Genomic DNA, 22,155 nt, shown 5'->3' with positions numbered 1-22,155 from the left:
ACAGGTTCCCAACCACGTGAGGGGGACAATGCTGGCGTGGTTTTTCCCAAACAGATCTCTTTGGTGTTAAAATGGCAGGGAAAAACTGTGCTTCGCAAGACCCTGCGCAGTCCATGAATAAGCCAATACCCAATTCCTGCTTACCCCAGCCAAGGTAGAGGTAAAGGGTGTAGTAATTCTTTTCTGAGAACACAGCTCCAATCAGAAGCTTGTATAGGTAAACCGCCTCGACCAGAAACCAGTAGTGGTTGGCTAGAATACAGTAGTGCATCAATACTTGTGCTATTCGGCAACCAATCGTAGCCTAGAAGAAGAGAATGAAAGAGAACGTGGAAGCATAAGGAACGGACTGGCTGTACAAAGAACAGTGGACCCCCTAAGCTGCCCGACGCCCCTATTAGGTAGTCTTTGGAAATGTCACGTCTTTGGACCACAGCCTCCAGAACTTACAGCTAGCACGGCCAGTTCCCATGCTGTGTGAGGGATTCTAGAAGCTCTACTCCCAAGAAACTAACTTCTCGAGTTCTTCTCCATCACATCAGAGAGAAGGTTCTCACCCCTAATCGGAAAATGGGGGGGGGGGGGATTTTACTCTGCTTTGCTTTGAGACAAGGAACCCTTCAAATGGACAATATTTCCACTTGCAAACTGCACAGTCCAGCAACAGGTTCGTCAGCCTGTGATTTCTGATGGTATGTTTAACTTCTAATTAATCCTACAACAGGTCCTGTAAAGTGGTGTCATTTTAGTGGGGTTTGGTTGATTCCCTTTGTCACCAGATTATAAAGTTCAAAATAAACCAGCTACAGCACAAGAGAACATCGGAGTATAGATAGAAAGCCAGCTTCCGATCCAACCCGCTTTGTTTGTGTAATAAATCACACTATTACTAGCTTAAGGTAGAAAGAATTTTAAAAATAGGCTTTACTTATAGTTAATTCTTCAGTTACAATCAGAAGGATAAAAGAGAGGAATTCCAGCCTCAACTGTTCTCAGGGGCTCAGTTTGCCATTGCAGCTGCATAATGCATGGTCAGGAGCAGAGGGTAACCATGTTTGCTAACCCATTGTTCCCTCCAGCCTCTCTGCTGTGTCTTCCCCCCTCTCCTCGGTTCTGCGGGAAGCAGTTAATCTGCTAAAGTATTTTTCTGAAAGCAGTCGTGTTTGTCAGTTTACTGTTTGATCTGTTCAACTGTAAGTGAAGACAATCTCGTTTTTTTTATTCTTTCTCCTACTAATGTCTCAGAGAAAGTTTTTGAGACTGTAAGTGCCAGTTGATGACAAAAGGGACAAAGTTATCTGGGGCATTTGAAGCTGTTCTACTCTGTGCATCCCGGCGTGCCCTGCATTAGAGGAATTTAAGCCAAGATTCAAATCTCTGGAACTCTTGCCTCGTGCTGGATGAAGGCCTCCCATTCAGACACCACCACGTTCTCTTTGCTCCACATCTTCTCTAGCAGCGCATCTTTCATGATGACGGACAGGGCCCGTAGCCCAAAGGAAGCGAAGAGGTTTGCGTGGATGTAATTCCGGGTGCAGCGAAGCTTCCTGGGGGGAGGGGATCAAAAGCACAGGGTTCAGATGGGACTCTTATCTGCTCCTGCTTCCGGCGGCTCGGTGCCAGCTAATGACTCTGGTACGAAGCCGGATCAGAGCTTGGAGAAATGACTGTTCAAAAATTGACTCACAAAAAATAAAATGCCTCATTTCTCCCAGCCATTCCATCTGCATTTCTGTTCCTCCAGATCCTCCTTCCACCCACACAGTTCTACACCTGCCTGGCCCCGAGGCAAAACTGCAGGCCTGCAGTCTGTAAAAGCTGACGCTGAAGAAGACATTGCAGTCTTGAAGATGACACCAGCGGAACTCAACCAGTCCCACCTCTGAAATCGGATGCGTGTCTCTCGGTTAGGGTGAGATATGGGATTTTTTAAATATATATCTCTGGACTACAAACCCCATCATTCTCCATTCTGGGAGTTCCATTTGACAGAAAGACCGCCTTACGGACTCCTCCATGTGGTTTTCCTGGTAGAAAGATCTCAGGTGGAAGGCTTTAAGGCCTCGCTAAGCCTCCCTCTGCCTCTACTTCTTCTTCCTGCCTCAGCGCTAGCGAGGCGCTTTCTTTCTGAACAGGAAGCCAGGCAGAGACAGCCTCCATGCCTCCCAGCTGAGCCACAAGTAGGCGTCTGTAAGGGCTCCTGTCTGCCAGGTAGAACTGGGTGGAGGATTATGGGACTTGTAGTCCAGAAAAGTCCAAAAATCCCAGTACGGAGAGGGAGAATTGCCACAGAGCTGCTAAGACGGTCACACAACTCAACTCCACAGATTTCAAAATGTCCAGTTTTGTATAAGAACCCTCGCGGGAGCGGACGGGGCCCCCACTTTGTTGGCGATCTTTCAGCTCTGGGGTTTAGCCTCTACAGGACCTCTCCAAGGTCCTAACGCCTCTCTTCCACAAAGGTTCACCATCTTGGCTACCCTCTAGAAAGTTCAGATTAAAACCCGAAGAGGGTTTGCTACTGGCGGTGCCCTTTCCTGGGTAAGCCCGGAGCCACCTGGCACCCCGATCGCTCCCTTCCTCTGCACATACTGAGCCTGTAGGGAATGAACGGTAAAATATTCCACAGATCAAGGCGGTAACGGAGAGCAGAACGGACAACGGCATCAGCCACGCGTCCTACACAGGCTTTGCGACAAGCCGGTCAAAAGCCACTGTTGTACCTGAAGATGGCGAGGATCAGCAATGCCAAGACCAGCGACAGCAGCGAGAGGGAATAGCCCACAGTGTAGAGAATTCGAAAGCTGAGCAGTAGCTGGTGCACCCCCTCCTGTACAGGACAGAAGGAGACCCTCGTCAAGGAAATTATTATCATTACAAGCATTTTCCAAGTGATTATTTTTACGAGTGTTTGTACTTGGCAATAATTTTCCATTTCAAACGGGGGGTCGGCAACCTGCGGACCACGAACTCCATGTGGGCATCCACAGAAATTTAACTGCAAACCACCTGTTTTACCAAACGGATCAAGAACTGCAGGGGCCAAATTTCTGACCCTCTTCATTCTCTTTCATAGGCTGCATGGAGCATTTTTTTTGCAGGGGGGAACAGGAAGCGTTCAGCGTCTCTTTTTTTCTCAAATCTTGATTCATACAGAAGAGGATGATGTTGTACTTAATGACTGAAATGTTAATTGTTATTTGGACAGCTTGGATCCAATAGACCAACGGTTCTCCCCAGATGTTCTTGGACCAACTCCCCAAAATCCTGGCCAGCACAGCAAGTGGTCTGGGATTTGTGGTCCAAGAACATCTGGAAGCCCCAGATGTTCCTGCAGTAGACTACTAGCCATCGGGGGCACCACAGAATTTTCAGAATTGCCTTATTAAAGTAGGTCTGAGGAATCCACATATTGGAGACTTCAATAGCATGCATTTTATTCTCTCTTTAGCACCTACCTCTTGACTTCCTAGCCGCACATACAGCCCATAATAGGTGAACATCTCCAGCTCAGAGTTTGGGGAAAACGAACAAGCAAACTTGACTGAATCAGAGATCCCAAACCCTCTTGCTCACACTGGTTTAAGGATTCTGGGGTTTCCAGTCCGAGAGAAGGTATTTTTTCCAAGTCCTGTTCTAGTTTTCATAAGGGGCCAACAAATCCCATCAGCCTCCCTTTTGCTTACCTGTTCCGCAAACATTCTCATTTCTTCCTTGCACTGGGAATGGTCCCTCCAGGCCTCCGTCCCATTCAGCAGCACCCAATGCCCGTCCAGCCCGCACTTGCGGCTCACCATGCCATGTTTCACTGCAAGCGCAAGAAGCCAGATGCAACATTTGGATATGTTATACGCTGTGCCATTGTCAGGGACCTGAGGATCTGCCCTCCAGCCAGCATGAATTTATAACTATTAGGTCAGACAATAAAAGACTAGCATTAGGACCCAGAGGGAAATTTGAGCTTTCCCTGCTCTGGCACAGGAAAGGCCAGTGTGTTCCTTAGGGAAGATACGGAATCTTGAAAAACATCTCAGTTGCTCCATTAGGTGTTGAAATACGTGAAGCGGATTGGCAACATACGGCTCATAGGCTGCATGTAGCCAGCTGGCAGACAAATGCAGCAACCAACAACCTTGCCTCCCCCCCCCCCCATGCTAACTTTTATTTAAAGAAGACTCCTTATGCCATTTGTGGGGTGTGGGAGGCAATTCTGCTATCCTCAGCTGGAACATCTGTTCCTGTTCCTTTTTTTAAAAAAAGGAAATATTGAAATCCAGAAACAACAGCAGAGATTCTAAATGAAATCAACCCTGAGTGCTCACTGGAAGGACAGATCCTAAAGTGGAGGCTCCAATACTTTGGCCATCTCATGAGACGAGAAGACTCCCTGGAAAAGACCAGAACACGGCCAAAGAGCCCGAAAAACCCACAACAACCATCAGATCCCGGCTGTGAAAGCCTTCGAGAATACAGTATAACAGACCATTTTTGTCCTAGTCTGTTTCAGCATGTATAACAAAAAAACAAACAAAACTGATAAGTCAAAAGCCCTTTGCCCAAACATCCCAACATTTGGCACAGAGCAAGAGCAGTCATTCTGATATACAGTGGTGCCTCGCATAGCGAGGTTAATCCGCTCTGGATTAACCTTCGCTATGTCAAAACTTCATTAAACGGAAAGTAAAAAGCCATTGGAACATCGTTTAACGCGTTCCAAATCGGCTGAAAACTCACAGTTTAGCGAAGTCTTCCCATAGCCGGCAGCCATTTTCGCGCCCTCCCCTCGCTTACCAAGGGCACGAAAATGCTGCGCGCGGCCATTTCGGCTGTTCCAGTGGCCATTTTGGACACGCTGAACAGCTGATCCGTGGGTTGCAAAGCGAAGGTCAGTAAGCGAAATGCTTACCGACCTTCGCTATGCGAGTTTCGCCCATTGGGACCATCAGTAAGCGATCACATTAGCGATCGCGGAAACCGCATCGCTATGCGATTTCGTCGTTATACAGTGTGCTCGTTAAGCGAGGCACCACTGTACACACAGCAAATTTGGTGCTGATCCAAGGTCCAGTTTCATAGTTACAATTTTTTGTTTGGGGCATCCCTATTTTTTTGCGTTGACTTACGGAATGCTGAATCCTGCTGTCTGCACAATATATTGGTGCCCTCCCGGGCATGAATAATAAATACTAAAGAGTTGTGGCACCGTTCTAGGAGCTGTAGTCCAAACACACACACACACACACACACACACACACACACACACACACACACACACACACACACACACACCAAGGTCCTGCACATCTGTACACATCTGCTCCCATCTGTGCAACAGCTGCTCTACCTTGGATGGCCACTAGATGGCGGAGCCACCAAACAATCATGCGGCCCAAAGGAGGCCAGCTTTTCGTCCCTGTATTTGGTAATTCATGACAGGAAGCCTGTTATAATAAGTCACAAAAGCCCCTTCGCCCATCACCAGAGAGCAAAGAACTGCCCCTTAGTGGCTACACCGCTGGCAAGGCACCAAGGTTCTCGCCAGAAATGAACAGAGATGGAAGGTCAGCAGGCACTCTGCACATGTTCAGAAACTAGTGACAGGCAAGGGTCCCCAAGATCAGTGGTTCTCAAGATGAGGGGTCCCCAGATGTCCTTGGACTGTAGCTCCCAGAAAGCCTGGCCAGCACAGCCAGTGTTGAAGGCTTCTGGGAACTGCAGTCCAAGAACATCTGGAGACCCTGCCCCAGATCACAGCTGGGAGGGTCAGAGCGCAGAAAACTCTACCTGTCTAGGAAGCAAATTCCGCGGGGTTGCTCTGCACAGAGCACCCCATGTTCCCAGCCACCGAACGGCCTTACCTTGTTCATACCAAGGGAGGTAGAAAGGGCAGGAGACATTGACGATGGTTCCGGGGCTTCCGTCCGGCCAGCACGCGTACATGTCAAACGTCCGGTTGCAGAAGAGCTCTGGAAGAGACAGAAGCCGGCAGAGTTGGTTCGGGCTTGAGCAACCACCAGGGATGACGGGAGCGAAAGCTGGGGCTTGTGGTCAGAACTGTTTCCAAACTCTGCTTGGGGTCCTTTAGGTCTTGCTCTGGGACGGCCTGGTTTGCTCCATCCTTCTATCCATAAGAACGCCAGACGTCCTCTCTGTTGCTCCAGAAGGCAGGACTCGAAGTATTGGGCAGAAGTGCTGAAGGGCAAGAGCTTAAGCTAAGCATTAGAAGATCCTTCCCCATGGCCCTTTCTGGGCAGGGCTGACTGTCAATCACTAACACACTAGCCAATCGTTCCTTCCCACCTCCGAATTCAAAGAGAGCCCCGCCTCTGTGCTGAGTGCTCCTTTTCCCTGTTGGAAGCGGTGTTAATCGTTTGCTGTTGATCTGTTCACAGTTGTAATGACATGTTTTTCTTCTTTTCTCCTACGAATGTCTCAGAGTGTGTTATCGAGTCTTTAAGGGCTAGTTAATGAGAAAGGGGTGGACTTTTGGGGGAACTTGTAGCAATTCACCTCGGTGAATCTCTGTACTTCTACTGCACAGCACAAGGAATTTTAACCAGAAATTCAAAACTCTGCAGCACTAGATTACCTCCCAGCGAAAAGATTTTACGACTTTGTTTCAATGTTTCAAAAAATAATTGTTAAAAATCTGGTTATTTAGACAGGCGTTTCCATCAGTGGAATATAAGGGATGTGGTGGCGCTGCGGGCTAAACCGCAGAAGCCTCTGTGCTGCAGGGTCAGAAGACCAAGCAGTCGTAAGATCGAATCCACGTGACGGAGTGAGGGCCCGTCGCTTGTCCCAGCTCCCGCCAACCTAGCGGTTCGAAAGCATGCAAATACAAGTAGATAAATAGGGACCACCTCGGTGGGAAGGTAACAGCGTTCCGTGTCTAAGTCGCACTGGCCATGTGACCACGGAAGATTGTCTTCGGACAAACGCTGGCTCTACGGCTTGGAAACGGGGATGAGCACTGCCCCCTAGAGTCGAACACGACTGGACAAAAATTGTCAAGGGGAACCTTTACCTTTACCTTTTTACCTCTATTCCTGGGGTCCCCAACCCGGACCGAACTGTGGAGACAGATCTCCTGGTCCCCCCCACAGGCACGAATGCACACATGCATGGACAGATGCATGCATGCTTCCCCACATGCATCCACGGATGCCCCACTCACACATGCATGCATGCACAGCTGCCCTGCCCCCCAGCCGCATATGCACAGCTGCCCTGCCCATTCCACGCACACACAAGCAGGTGCCCCATCTATGCACACATGCATGGGCGTCCCCCCCACAGATGCCCCCAGCTCCCCTATATGGTAAACCAGTCCGCGGTATGGAAAAAGTTGGAGACCACTGCTTTAGTATTTCCTAATACTTATTATATATTTGTATTTTTAATTAATTGTTTTACTTAATGGAACATTTATATAAAAGAATGAGATGGGGTCATGTTTCTTAATAATAACAATGCACCGTCACTCTCATTCCCCAATAGTTTCCAGCTACAAAGGACTCAGAATTGGTTTCCCTGTCTCTCCGTCTGTTGCCACACTGGGGCCACACGGCTCGCTCATGGCCTCACCGGCGAGTTTTTTCCCCGGGAGGCACAACGGGGATCTGGACTCTGGGCCTCTGGTTCCGCTGCCGGCTGCTCCAACCCACAGAGCTACCCAGGCAACCACCGGCGTGTTTAACCAGCCTTGCAGTTGACGTCATCCTCTTGGCTGCTTTGAATGACTGCAATCCTGAAAAGCTGTCCCCAGTTCTTCCCTCTTGGAAAACAGCTTAGCGCAGACTTACTACGCGGTTCGCATGCAAATCTTTTTCTTGGTCGCCTTGGCAAAGATAACTTTTCCAGGGGTAGAAGAAGCTGTAACAGACCAATGCAACCTCGGGTGGCTCTCGCTCTCAAGACACATGATGCTCTGGCCTTGGGATACGCATGGCTCTTCAGATGCTTCATGAACGATTCTTCTCATCAACCCTCGATACTGGGCAGGCTGGAAGGGGCCAGACTGGCATCCAGCAAACTCTGGAGGGCTGAAGTTTCTTTAATCTTATGAAAAGCATGATGGTGCTACCTGTGAGTTACTAACTTTTATTAACTTTTTTAAAAAAAACAAATATAGTAACTGTTCCCGAGAAAGGAGCCTTGCTAAACTCTTGCAAGAAAAACTACCGAGAGGGTGCAATCAGATGAGGCTTCATCCCGCTGTTCGGTCCACTCTGGGGATGGGCTGGTTCACTCTTTTTGCTGGGAACCGGATGACGTAAGTGCCAGCGTGAACCCGACTGCTCCTGCCTGAACCTTTCTGGGCTTCTGTCATGGATCACTGCATTGTAGGTAGGGTTGCTTTGTTTTGATTTATTCCCTGTGGGATCCAACCAAAGTGGCGCTCGTGGGTTTAAATTTCCCTTCCACTTTCAATTTCCCAATATCATTAAGTGGTTTAAGGAGACAGCTTGACCACTCACGATATTGAGAAATTAAAACACTTCCTCTGGTCCTCTGTGGAGGAGCAGAGGAAGGAAGCAAAAGTCTTTTTAAAAAGTCTGTTAGGACAGCACTATACCTCGGGGGAGGGATTAAAAATTTGAAACCGAGTTTGAAGACCATTTTCCGTTGAGCCTTGCCAGTTTGAAACAAACAACGGTCAGAGCTCAGAAATGTTTGCTTTTCAGAGAACTACATCTCCCACCATCCCCAGCAAGCATGATCATTGGCGGGGGGTTCTGGGATATGTAGTCCAAAAAAAAAAGAGGAACCTTTCCAAGTTCTGACCATTGAGAAAGAAAAGGAAATCCTTACCTGTGGGATAAGGGTCATTCGCCATTTTCCTGAAGCACTCATCCTTATATAGCATCCATAGTTCAAATGTCTTTTCCAGCACCTTCCCACAGCAGGTCTAAAGTTGGGGGTGGGGATGGGGGTGGAATTAATGCTTAAGTTAGATCACTGCCATATCAATGCCTTACTAATCTTTTGTCCTTCCTGGTCACTGACGGTAATAAATTATAATTACTAATCTTTTGTCTCCTCCAGCTTGACTGAAACATCATCTTTCTCCTGTCAAGCGATTTAAATATATGCAGCAGAGGATATGAAAGAAAAATCTATCCCAATCAACACAAGAATTTGGGAGGCAAAGCTAACTTTGCATTAGAAAACACATCTGGTTGACTGTAAGACCAACAATCCTAACTCACCGTCTGATGGAATCTTCTGATAACCCTGGAAACCGACAGGTGACTCACCCTATGTTGGAGTTTTTACAACCTCACATGCTGCCTGTCGTTTGTTTAGAGGGGCTTTTCTGGGCTGGGGTGACTGTCAATCTATCCAGCACTAACCAATCATTCCTTCCTGCCTCTGAATTCAAAGAGAGTCCCGCCTCTCTGCTGAGTCTCTTTCCCTCTCTTTTCTTTGCTGGAAGTCAGTTCTGTCAATTGTTTGTGAGTTTGTGGCTTGCTGTCCCCAACTGAACATAGTGACACATTTTTTACTCTTTCTAGCACTAATGTACCAGAGTGAGTTACTGAGACTTTAAGCGCCAGTTAATGAGAAAAGGGGTGGACTTTCTGGGTATCTGAAGCTATTCTCCTCTGAGTATCTCCATATTTCTGGTGTTCCTCAAAAGGGGAAATTTAACCAGAAAGTCGGAACTCTGCAACACAAGATGCAAACACACATCAACTGAAATTATATGATTTAGTCTAGAGTGGGCTCAGTGAATCAGTGGAGATTTGGTGAGCCAATTCCTCGTTATGTTCCAGAGCTTCAGTGGCCCTACTCACTATGTTAAGTAAGTCGCAACTAGTGTGTAGGCCTTTTGAATCAATGGAACTTACAGAAGAATTGCCACACACCCCAATACACACTGACTCAATCATCCTAGTCTAGTTGTGTCTCACCATGCTAAGAAACAGGGTTTCAGCCATACTATGGTAACCCTAACATTTTTCATGGGGGAGGAGAAACATCCCAGCGAAGGGGACCAAATGGGAAGAGAACTAGTTTTCTGCTAGATCTTTCACTGATCTTTCACTCTGAACCCCTTTTCTGCCAGGTTTAGCCATCTATTTCATTTCTGAGATTACTGTTGGTATCCTCCAAAGATTTTCAAGCATTCCCTAGCAGTCATGAGGTCTAGAAACCTGCTGTTTTCTCATTAAAGGAAGGGCACTGTAATTCTCAAGAAGCTGCTCTCATCACACACACAATAGCACCTGTGCTTTACCGTGGATCTCCCCGAAAGTCTGCCAGACTCCTCTGCCCTTCCCTGCCCCATAGATTTTAGCTTCCCCTCTTCCCCATGGGACTCGACAAGCTTTAAAGCCCAACAAGACTCAAGAGACCTGCCAACAGCAAAACACCCAGAGAGGTTTTTTCTGGGCCGGGAGGAATCCCCAGTGGAGAGATCAAAGCTGGCCTGATCAGGGCTGTTTCAATTCTCTTACCTCCATGAAGCTGAGGTTCACCCAGAGGAGGTGAATTAGCTTTGCAGTCCATCGGGAGAGAAAGACATCTCTCATGGTGAGCAAGGATCTCTAGGCAGCATGGATTATGCCCCCGAATTATGGCCCTAAGATCCTCTTGAGATGGAAGGGAAAATCTAAGGAAGGAAAGGGAAAAAAAGAGGTTTAAGTCAAGTTTGAGAAACTTGAAACAATGATGTTCAGGTCTGGATCACCAGGAATTCTTTCCATAGGTATCTAAGATGGATTCATTATCTGGACTCAAAAGAGTCTACACCCCGTCTCATCACCAGATTGGGGGAAAGTGGCTCGTAGGGTTCTGCACTTTGTACTGGAAGAAAGCAACATCCCCAAACTCCAACCCTTATTTATTTATTAATTTAAAATATTTGTAGCCTGCCTTTCTCCTTAAAAAATTACCCTAAGGCAGCTTGCATCCTTGAGAGGCAATATTTAAAACGGAAAACAATTAATATACAACAGTGGCTCACATCATTAAAAAAAAAAATAAGATTGAAAGCTAAGAGCAATGAGAAAAGAGGCACAGATTTAACAGGCAGTACATTAAGGCAAAGATCAATAAGTGTACAAAGAGTTCCAGAGTCCGGGAACAACACCAGAGAAGCCCCTCTCCTGTGTCCCCACCCGATGCACCTCTGAGGGTGGCGAAACTCAATGGAAGCCCCCCCCCCCGATGATCTTATAGCCCGGGAAGGCTCGTAGAGGGAGACGCGTTCTTTGAGACAGCTTGAACCCAAGCCATTTAGGGCAATTATAGCTTAAGACTAGCACTTTGAATGGAGTCCAGAAATGGATCAGCACCCAGTGGAGGTGCTCTAACCGGGGGGGGGGGATTATGTGATCCCCATAACCAGCCCCAGTCAGCCATCTGGCTGCTGCATTTTGGACCCGCTGAAGTTTCCTGACACTTTCCATCGGCAGCCCCACGTAGAGCGCATTGCAGTAATCCAGCTGGAAAGTAACTAGGGCATTATGTGAGAGTGGCCGGATCAGATCTCTCCAGAAAGGGACGCTGCTGACGCATTCGTTTTACTACATACCCACCGACCGAATCTACTGTTACGTCTTGTAACTGCCACATGACGGACAGAAGCAAATACAAAAGCCAGCAGAGGGGGGAGTGGGATAATGAGGACCACAGGGGGAATAAAAAAGAAAACAAAAAGTTCCTTAAGTGGATAAGGAAGAAACCTTGACCACGGGGAACAGCAGGAACTAAACGGAACAGTCAGATGCAATCATAAGGTAGAAGCTACGGTATGTATTTGGGGACACTGAGTATGGCACAAGGAAGAGATGGACCGTCTCATGCTGGGATGCCAGCAAGACGACAATAAAGAACATGATGTCTTTTAGAAGAACACGTGCGCTCTCCCCTAGCCTTCTTCATTGAATATATATATTGAAACAGTGCCATTTTCTAGACTTCACTTAAATATACTGGACTATAAATGCATAGCATGCCTGTTGAAACCTCACTGGTTTCCCAGTTCATGAATGAATGAAGCCAGTAACCTTTCTGGTGGTGAATGGTTTTGCTACGAGCCTCCCTCAACAAGTGAAGTGGTATTAGCAAAACTGTGTCGAGAGGGGCCGGATTCAGTAATCCATAGGGTCAGTTCTGTAGTTCTAAGCTGCTGGTGATGATTAAAGGCCACTCGTGGCTGAGACGTGCAAATCCTTCCTCAATGGGTCTTTCCTGCTCACCTAGCCCAAAACAGCTGCGTGGAATCCCCTGCGCTTGCCAGCAGGAATCTCACGCAGCGTTACAAGGCGATTAATCCCTACAGGGCAGGCTTAATTGCACACCACCAACACCGAGGATGTTCAGCAACACTCGGATTGCCAGATGTCCTCACACAGGGGAAGCAGATAAGCCTGGAAATCTTTCCTTTTTGGAGTTTGGTTTCCCACCCACCCCACAAAAAAAGAGTAGCATTTCGAACCTCTGCCAGAATGTCAACACACAAATCTCAAATGTTAAGCAACCCACACACACACACACACACAACTTTGTGACATAGAAATCCATTCTCAACTATTTATTTATTTATTATATTTATACCCCGCCCATCTAGACCGAAGTCTACTCTGAGCAGCTACCCAGGAACTACCCAGGAACCAACCAAGTTAGATCTGGCAGTTGCTTGCAGCTCAAGAGTGTAATTAAAATTATTTATTTGGACAAAGAGCCCAAAGTTCCTATAAGACATAGCCAAACCAAGGTCAAGAAGCTGCTTAGCTCTTCAACAACTCAGATTTACTGCTCTTGATACTACTATTGCTATTGTTTGTTTGTTTGTTAAATGTCCCTCGTATCACAGTTTCCCCACTCTGCTGAGAAGCAGTATTTCTAGATTAACTTTTTTTTCTAAATCTCTCTTCGCACCCATAGCTGGCTGGATAGCTCAAGAGCTTAGGTTTCTGACTGCAGAGCCCTGAGGTGGGGAGTTTGATTTCCCACTGTGGAAAAGGGCCACCCTCTGTACCCTTGGGTGAACTGCACAGCCCCAGGATGCCCTTAGAAGAAGGGAATGGTCAACCCCTTCTGAATATCAATACAGTACCTAGGAAACCCTGGAAATGTTTGCCTTAAGTTGAAACCGACTTGACAGCACACCATTCCTATTAATCATCCACACCCATAAATAAGAGATAGCCTTTTATTTATGTTTTCATAGGCTGCAGCCAACTTCATCGGGTGCAGCAGAAAAAAAGGCACTTGCAGTCAACAAAAGCTGGTGCCAAATAAAACTCTTAAAGGTGACTGGCAGTGCGGTGTAGTAGCTAGAGCAACTCAGGAGGCCTGGGTTCAAATCTCCACTCCGCCAAGCAAACTCAAGGAGGAGTGGCAGCGGTAAAAATGCTCTTTAAATATCTGAGATAGCTGAAAATCTTTATTAGGTTTGCCGTAAGTCCGAAACAGCTCAACTGTACAGAACAAAAAGCCTTTAAGTTGCTGAAAGATTCTTGCTTATTTTTTTCTACAACAACCTAGCACAGCTTTCTAATGCACAAAAATTATGAATGAGTAACTCCACATTTTATGAAAATCAATGCCTCTCTGGGGCCTTCGTTCCCCCCCCCACCCTGCATTAAATGGCCCTTCCGTTCTTGACACTAACAATACACAAGGCCAGTGGAAGCTGTAACATAAAGTCTCAAAAACAAAAAGATGTAATTACTAGGATGTTATGTACCTTCCTGGATGGCATACTATCAATGAGACCCCCTCCCTGCCATCTTTTCCCCACAAAGATCTCCTAGTAGCAAAGTCAGACCTTGGCTGTCAATAAAAGATGATCTAAGAACAAGCAGAAAGCGCATCAGCACCACTGCATTGTATAAAGCCATTGCCAATCGCTATTTTGCATGTCGGAAACCTTCAACAAGGCCCTGAGCAGAACAGAAACGTACTTCTGTTGGCGTGAAACAAATTACCTTTCAGCTTCAACACAATTGTGGTGGCCAGAGGTTGAGGCTGGGTACTATCTCCTGCACTCCATTGTATTTCCTCTATTGCTTTTCCAGGAACAAAGTAATCCTTCCTCATAACCAGCGGAAAATATATATGGCTGCACTGAGACACGCAGAGACCGTACCATCAGGTTTAAATAACCCCAAGAGATTATCCAAAATCTCTAATATAACAGATTTCCTGTATTGAGAAGCCTCTCATGATCTGAAGCCCACCACTGCAGTTGACGTAGCTTGTGCACAAATCCAGCCCAGATGAGGGGAAGGAAGGCTACCGGACTCTGGGAGATGTCATCCAGACAGTAACTTTCTCATGCCTCTGGTATGCACTACCAGCACATCCGAGTTTGCATTGAAGGACAGAGTGTATATAATTCCAGTAGAGGCTGTGGTGACTCTGATGTCACCAGGGCGGTGAATCCATGCCATGTTTTTGTTAGAACTCTAATGTTTTGCATCTAAGGTGCTGAACCAATTTGGGGGAGAGGGTTCAGCACCATGGAGAGCTCACTGCAACACTGCAGCCATCCATCAATTCCCTGATTCAAGACTATTCCCAGTTGTTGTTTAGTCGTGTCCGACCCTTCTTGAGCCCATGGACCAGAGCATGCCAGGCCCTCCTATCTTCCACTGCCTCCTGGAGTTGGGTCAAATCCATGTTGGTAGCTTCGGTGACCCTGTCCAACCATCTCATTCTCTGTTGTCCCCTTCTCCTCTTGCCTTCACACTTTCCCAACATCAGGGTCTTTTCCAGGGAGTCTTCTCTTCTCATGAGATGGCCAAAGTATTGGCGCCTCAGCTTCAGGATCTGTCCTTCCAGTGAGATGCCTCTATTTCTGAGCATCTCAGAAGTTCTAGGAGCAGGACTGGTGTTCAAATACATGATGAATCGGCCCTCTAAAACAGAGGTTCCCAGCCTTGCGTCCCCAAATATTCTTGGACTACGACTCCCAGAAATCCTGGCCAGCACAGTTGGTGATGAAGGCTTCTGGAAGTTCATAGTCCAAGTGCATCTGGAGACACAAATTTGGGAACTGTTGCTCAAAATGGATTTGTACTGGTCCATTTGTCTGAGTTGCACATTTATTTAAAATGTCTTTACTCTGTTTTTCTCCTTAAAATGACCCACGGCCACTTGATCTTTGAAAGCACATTTAATGGAAACAGTTAAGCATGTAAATGTTTAAAAGAGAAGTTATCAAGTATTCTGTTAAAAATGGTAAACACCATACGCCAAATGGCTGGACCAGCTCTTCCAAGAGACATTTTCTAATCAGGACTATGTGGGAAAGGGAAGAAAGGAGAATAAAGGGAGATCAACCTGTTTTCCACTCCACTCCAACCTCCTCGGGCTTCCTCGCCTACTGTCTCTATGCTGAAGGTTAACTGCATTCATTTAATGAATTTCAGGGTAAATTTAGGTCCTTGTGCACACACCATTCACCAGAAGGCTCCTTGGGCCAATCATTTCCTCTCCAGATACCTCGCAAGATGGTTGAGAATAAATGCAATAAACAAAAGGAATGATTTTTTTTTAAAAAAAAGAAATGTGGTAAATAATAAACAAAGAAGGATGGGTTGGAAAGGGAAGGAACCACACGAATCCCTTTTACCTCCTTAGAAGAAAATCAAGATGCAAACACAATAAATTGAATAAATCTCTGGCATCTGCCATCCTCAGATTAGCAAGGTTCAGTTACCTTGAAGAGGTCATCAGAGCAGACAATGATAAGCCCCAAAATTGGATTGTCTGACTGTCAGAGGTGGCTTGGTGGCCACAGAAGTTCAGTGGTGTAACCCAACACAAACTAGTCTCCCTAGATAAGAATGTTCATTTCCCCTCAAACACAACATTTTTTTCAACAAAATTCATTCCTTCTTATAGCAGTGAGTCAGTGAACACAGAGTTATGAGATGAGATATCTTCTTTCTGATCCTCTCTACCCAAAGACCAGGCTTAGTGTCATGGTTACAAAACCAGACTGGAAATCCAGGTACAAATCCCCGTGTTACCCATGAAATTCACTTCACGATGTTAGAGTCAGTATTTCTGAGGCTAGGCTTCTCACAGGATAAAACTGTGAGAGTGAAACAATATGGACTCGGGGAGCGCTCTGCCTGTCACCTTGAACTTTTTGGAAGAAAATAATACTTCTAAAGATGACGCACTAGAATTCTGCCTGTACCATTATTATTTTTATATTCATGTGTTTGTTTAATGTATACGCCACATTTCTATCCATAAGGGCACCCATGATTCCCCTTCAAAGCTTAAATTATTACTTCTGCTCCCATACACACCTCTTCAGTTTTCTCGGTTTTGGAAGCCAACTGTCCTTCAACATTTTGAAGGACCAGCCAGCCTTGAATTGAATTGAATGTATTGTCATTGTACTTCCACACAACGAAATCAAATGCCATCTCCAGTACACATAATAATAAAACACACAAAAACATAGCATCCAAAACATGAAAACATGGCATGTTGTGCATAAAACACGTCCCTCCCATTCACATCCACATCCTTCACATTCAATTTCCCATCGCACAACACGTTAATATTGCACTATGCAGTGGCACTGGCGATAGGATTATGGGAATCGTGCAAGACTTTGAACCCGGGCACTGCCTTCCTAGTCCAGAATCTCAGCCTAGTCTTTGGAAATCACTTTGGTAGTGATTCTTAGAGGCATCGGACTACCATGCCCATAATCCACCAAAGCCTTCTGAAGGGCACTATGCTGAAAAAAAGGCTCAAAATCATTACACCATAGTGGTTCTTGTGACTGAAAGAATCACAGAGATTGAATCAAGGGTCATTGAGCCTTACCTGCTTGCCAAAGACAGGTAAGGCATTGAACAGGTGGGCATCGAACCCTCCTGACAGGTGGGCATCGAACCCTCCAATAAAGAAGGGTCTCCTGCCTTCCCTGGGAGCAAGCTCCATTGATGAACAGCTCTTACTCTTAATAAATCCCTCCAAGTGTTTAGCCGAAATCGCATTCCTCACAATTTGGCTCCATCGTTTCGAGCCCTGTCGGAACTCCGAGAGAACACGCACGCTCCCTCTTCTTCATGACAGCCCTCTTCAGATATGGAAGGCTGAATACCTCAGAGATGGGCTGGCATTAAAGCTGAAAGCATGGTAGTGTTGCAGGGAAGTGATTGGAGGCAGTCCTTCTGTGTTTGTGGACGTGCAAAGGAATCCCCATGCTCAAGTCCAGGAAGGCTAATCGCCCAACGCAGCCAGCTGATTTGCACAATCTCAGAGGAAACAGCAACAACCCTCGGATGCTCACATTCGTTCAAGATCTCCCTCTTCCAGTCACAAACTATGTCTTCACCTCTCTTTCTGGCCTCAGGCTAAATATACCCTGCTCCCTCAACCAATGATCATACGACCTGGTTTCCAGAACTTTCCCTCTCTCAGAATTGGAGGGACTGTGAAACTAGTTCCCACTGTCAAGACCCCTTGCGGCCGTCCTTCAGCCACGTGCCTCCCACTGACCCGGAGATGGGAGGATTCAGGGTGAGTGGACGTAGGGATATATTACGAGTCCTGGCTGGGAATGTTTCACTCCCCAACATGCCCTCCACTCTGCATGGACCATTTTGCTCTAGGGACCTTGATCTAAGACAAAGATCCCCTAGCCTGCATGACTAGGAAGGAAGGTTGTGTGTACTCGTATAAAAATACACACTTTTACCCTGGTTCTGCCTCTCGTTGGCTATTGTGCCTTCAACCTCGCCAACTAGCATGGGCACCATCTATCACCAAGATCCATTCTTATTTATGTATATCCTTAATAATGATGATTCTATCCCACCTTTCCTTGAATGAAGCTGCCCACCCACCCCTGCCATCCCACTTCTCAGACAGACATTGGGTTCTGGTGCCCCCTCAAGGGAGCGCCACCTTAAAGACAAAATATAAGCACTTTTTATTCCTTGGAATCTAATTTCTGTACCCAAAGAGGGGGCCGAGTCCCACACAGCAGCACTGGTGAGCGTCAAAACTTTACTGCCAGCAGCTTTTGGAAACACTTTTCTCTTAGAAATCTCTCAGCCGTGTGGGTTGGCAGTGATGATTACCCCTTGCCTGCAGATCAATGCAAGACACTGAGCGCTAATCCCTCCAGCCTAAGGGCATTGTGAGACATGCAAAAGAGTAGTGGCATCTTAAAGCCTAATTGATTTATTTCATTGTGAACTTTTACAAGTTACAATCCACTTCCTTGGACAAGTGGAACTAAATAAGTTAAAAGTATATACATACATGGAGTGAACGCTGGAGAGGTGAGGCCCCAATGAGGTGGGAACAAGAGATAGAAGTCCATTTCTGGTGCCGTAACCCTTTTATTTTTGCTACACATAAGAACCTAGGAAGAGCGCTGCTGGATCAGGCCAAGGGCCCATCTAGTCCAGCTTCCTGGATCTCCCAGGGGCCCCACCAGATGCCTCTGGGAGCCCATGAGACAACAAGAGACCTGTCTCCTGATCCCCCTCTCCTGTATCTGGCATTTTGAGGAACCTAAATTTTGAGCCTGGAAATTATACATCCCCATCATGGCTTGTAACCTGCAATGAACTTTTCCTCCAGGAATTTGTCAAGTCCCCTTTGAAAGGCATCTAGGCCAGATGGCATCACCACATCCGGTGGCAAGGAGTTCCATAGACGAACAACGCACTGGGTCAAGAAAGATTTTTCTTTGGTCTGTTCCCACTCTCCCAGCACTCCATTGGAGTGGGTGTCCCCTAGTACTGGTCTCACATGAGAGGGAAAAGAGCTTCCCTACACAGACTGACAAGACAACCTCACTGTAAACAGAGAAAGAAGTAGACCCACTTCCTGTATGCCTTTCTTCTATTTACAGCTCTGAGCTGACCATGGGGAAACACCAAAGGAGCATCATCTGTTTCATTATCTGTTACTGCGGTGTGTTTGTGCATTCACACATGCACGTGGTTACCTTTGGATGGATGCCTGTCCATTCGCACATGCATGGAACCGGACAGACAAAAGCAGGAAAATGATTTCATCATGTGTGTGAGTTTCAGGGCAGTTGCAAGCAGTGAGCTCTCTAACACTGGAGGCATTCAAAAGAAAACTGGACTACCTTCTGTCAAATCTGCTTTGCTTTGGATCCCTGCCTTGAGCAGGGGGTTGGACTGGATGGCATTATGGGTCCCCTTCCAACTCCATGACTTTATGATCCTATGAGTGAATAAACCAAATGTCCAGCTTTGGAGCCACAATCAACAACACGAATCAGAAAAATGACTAAACCCACACGTACACCACACACACTGTGGCACATTAAAGACGAACATCTTCATTGGTGCATCTGAACCTTCTCAGCCTTGACACCCATCAACTCTGTTGAAACAGCCAATGGCAAAGGTGTCTGGGGATGATGGTATCTGTGGTCCGGAAAATCTGGAGGGCATTGGGTTAAAGGAAGACTGAGACTATCAGCCACTTTGTCAGCAGGCTGTAGTCCAAACTGCTCTGTCGCAAAATAAACCCCCTTGCCTCTAAGTCACCACATGCTCTTGCTTCTTTCAGCTGCAAAAAAACGGAGGCTGCTGTTTGGCGCGCCACTCACACAGGAATTAAATCCCACCAAACTCCATGGAACTGGCTTCTGAGTCAGTGAGCGCAGGACGGCGCTGTGGCATACCAGCCTCTGAGAAGCCGTAATGAATGTGGGTGAGAAAAAGAGAACGGCACATGGCTGGCGCATGGAAACACCTATGGGTAGGGGAAGGAAGCTACCAAAAGGAATAGTTCACCCTTCCAATTGTGTCCACCAGGGATGGGGAACTGAGTGGCAGGACTCCCTGGCAAGTCAGGCTTGAGTCACACCAGCTTAGACCTGACTAATTATTTCAAATATTTTAGTCCCACTTTTTTCCTTGAAAAGGAGAGTCCTTCAATGAGTGAGATCCGAGTTGCAACTCAGAGCTACCCACTCCTTCCTCTTTTGCTGGGGGGAAAGCCTGCTTTTAATAGGGACTTGGGGCTTGTTACCAAATACTCAGACTTGGGACTTGTTACCAAAGACTCGGACTTGGGACTTGTTACCAAAGACTCAGACTTGGGACTTGTTACCAAAGACTCGGACTTGAGACTTGTTACCAAAGACTCGGACTTGGGACTTGTTACCAAAGACTCAGACTTGGGACTTGTTACTAAAGACTCGGACGTGGGACTCGGGACTTGTTACCAAAGATTCGGACTTGGGACTTGTTACCAAAGACTCAGACTTGAGACTCGGACCCAAAGACTGGCTGACATCCCCAGTGTCCACTCACAGACTTCTTCACACTCGTGTGCCACAGCAGATGGCCAAAGAGGTTGCAGAACTGGGAAGTCAAGTAGAGACTGATCCTGCATTTTACAGGATACATATTTGTTTCCTTTGAAGTCTCCTAGTTGTCTTGGAAGTTCTGGATGAGTGCATCCTGAGCATCAAGTAGACCTCGATTAGAACCAGAATAGACCAACAGTCCCACAACGTATTCCAGCTGGTCCCTGTTTGACCCTTCCATTCCACAGACAGATTTATAAGCTGTTGATTCTTATCCCTTGTTTACTCAATTATTCAAATACTACCCCATATATGAAAAAGGGGGTTGTACATCTTGAAAAATTCCAACAGTGAGATTTTTAAAAAGGGAATTAGAAAACTTAAAGCCTGTTCTACCACTGTGCGCTGTACATGTGCAGGCACGCATGTGTTTGTAAGCTGATGTACATGTGCGCATGCGCATGACTGGGGGAGGACTCTAAACCAAGTTGTCCTGTGGCTCTCCAGAGATTTATGAATGACCGTTCCCATCCCACCTGGTCATCGGCCAGGCTGACTGGTGGATGATGGGAATGGGAGTACAACTACATTTGAAGTGCCACACAGGTTCCACAGCACATCTCAAACCACTAAACAGAAGTCACGCTACACTCCGCAGATGCTCAGACGCACTCTCGCACCTGTTTAGTCCTGGTTCCTATCCCTTCCCATCTCCCCAACATTCAAGAGGCTGAGCAAACAAATCCTTCTGAACCCACAACTTTCTCCCAATTCAATGCCTTCTAGTTGTGTTGGTCTGTTGTGTGCCATCAAGTTGCATATGACTTTTGGGGACCCTATGAATTCATGACCCCCCCCCCAAAAAAAGATATTTTCCTGGGCAGCCCTTGTTTAAGTCTTCCTACTCCAAACCATGGCTTCCTTTATTGAATGAATCCATCTCCTGGCGGGGCTCTCCTCTCTTCCTACGGCCATCCACTTTCCCCAGCATTGCCGTCTTTCCGGAGAGACCTTGTCTTCTCATTCTATGCCACAAATAGGATCGCCTCCGCGTAGTAATTTTTTGCACCCAGAAGCGCTTGAGTTGGCTTGGAACCACACCTCTCACAACAATCCCGGTGCGGGCTAGCCAGGATGGGGATTGTAGTTCACGCCTCGGAGAGGTGAGCTGGGCAGTTAAGGACCGACACTCATTCCTAGGGTCACCATAAATCGGTGGCAATTTGATGGCACGAAACAGCAAACATGAGGACCCCGCTGATTCGAGAAAGGTGCTTCTCCTCGTGGGTCTGTGTAGTTCCAGCGGCCCCGGGCCAATCTCCCCATCACCCCTCCGCCTCTGAAGCGCCTTTTACCTCCAAGGTCCCTCGGCGCCCTTCTCGGAGGCTTGCGCGCCCGCGCTGCTCCTCTTCTCCCGAGGAAGACCCGGCGCGCTTGTGCCAAACTCCGCAATAGCCGCGCGGGCGGACGAGCCAGCCGGGCTGGCTTCCCGGCGTCCGCTCCCTTAGAGGTGCCCTCTTTGCTCAACCGGGCAGGATCAGGATCAGACCGCGGAGAATTCCGCCTTTCCTCTCCTCCTCCCCAGCGCTGCCGACGCGGGCGCGACCGGTCGCTCCGCCTGCCCGGCGCTTCTGGATCCGTTGCGTCCGAGCGCGCAAAGGCGCCTCCGCCGGTTTCCTCTCTCTCTCCCCCTTCCTTGCGCACGTGGCTATCAGGGTGTGTGTGTGTGTGTGTGTGTGTGTGTGTGTGTGTGTGTGTGTGTGTGTGTGTGTGTGTGTGTGTGTGTGTGTGTGTGTGTGTGTGTGTGTGTGAGAGAGAGAGAGAGAGAGAGAGAGAGAGAGAGAGAGAGAGAGAGAATTTATGAA

At 47.2% G+C, this 22,155-nt stretch overlaps 1 protein-coding gene and 1 long non-coding RNA gene across 2 annotated transcripts in view; one reads left to right on the top strand and one right to left on the bottom strand.

The window, feature by feature from the left end:
• The window catches only part of LOC110070480 (glucagon receptor), a 29,859-nt gene extending 8,128 nt beyond the window's left edge, over positions 1 to 21,731 (bottom strand). The window contains exons 1-8 of the mRNA XM_020778162.3: positions 21,646 to 21,731; positions 10,464 to 10,618; positions 8,815 to 8,911; positions 5,859 to 5,966; positions 3,687 to 3,808; positions 2,724 to 2,830; positions 1,391 to 1,547; positions 145 to 304 (exon numbers count right to left, since the gene is read on the bottom strand). Of these exons, the coding sequence (XP_020633821.3) occupies positions 145 to 304; positions 1,391 to 1,547; positions 2,724 to 2,830; positions 3,687 to 3,808; positions 5,859 to 5,966; positions 8,815 to 8,911; positions 10,464 to 10,538 (826 nt within the window). The 5' untranslated portion in view covers positions 10,539 to 10,618; positions 21,646 to 21,731. The remainder of the gene's footprint in view (positions 1 to 144; positions 305 to 1,390; positions 1,548 to 2,723; positions 2,831 to 3,686; positions 3,809 to 5,858; positions 5,967 to 8,814; positions 8,912 to 10,463; positions 10,619 to 21,645) is intronic.
• Positions 8,225 to 9,281, top strand: LOC144584717 (uncharacterized). The gene is made up of 2 exons (XR_013539144.1): positions 8,225 to 8,349; positions 9,049 to 9,281. It is a non-coding gene; the product is annotated as an uncharacterized LOC144584717 (long non-coding RNA).
• Positions 21,732 to 22,155: the final 424 nt, after the last annotated feature.

The sequence above is a fragment of the Pogona vitticeps genome, chromosome 13, assembly GCF_051106095.1.
Source record: "Pogona vitticeps strain Pit_001003342236 chromosome 13, PviZW2.1, whole genome shotgun sequence".
Lineage (NCBI taxonomy): Eukaryota > Metazoa > Chordata > Lepidosauria > Squamata > Agamidae > Pogona > Pogona vitticeps.
Note: the sequence above shows the minus strand (reverse complement) of the source record. Positions and strands in the feature narration are given on the sequence as shown.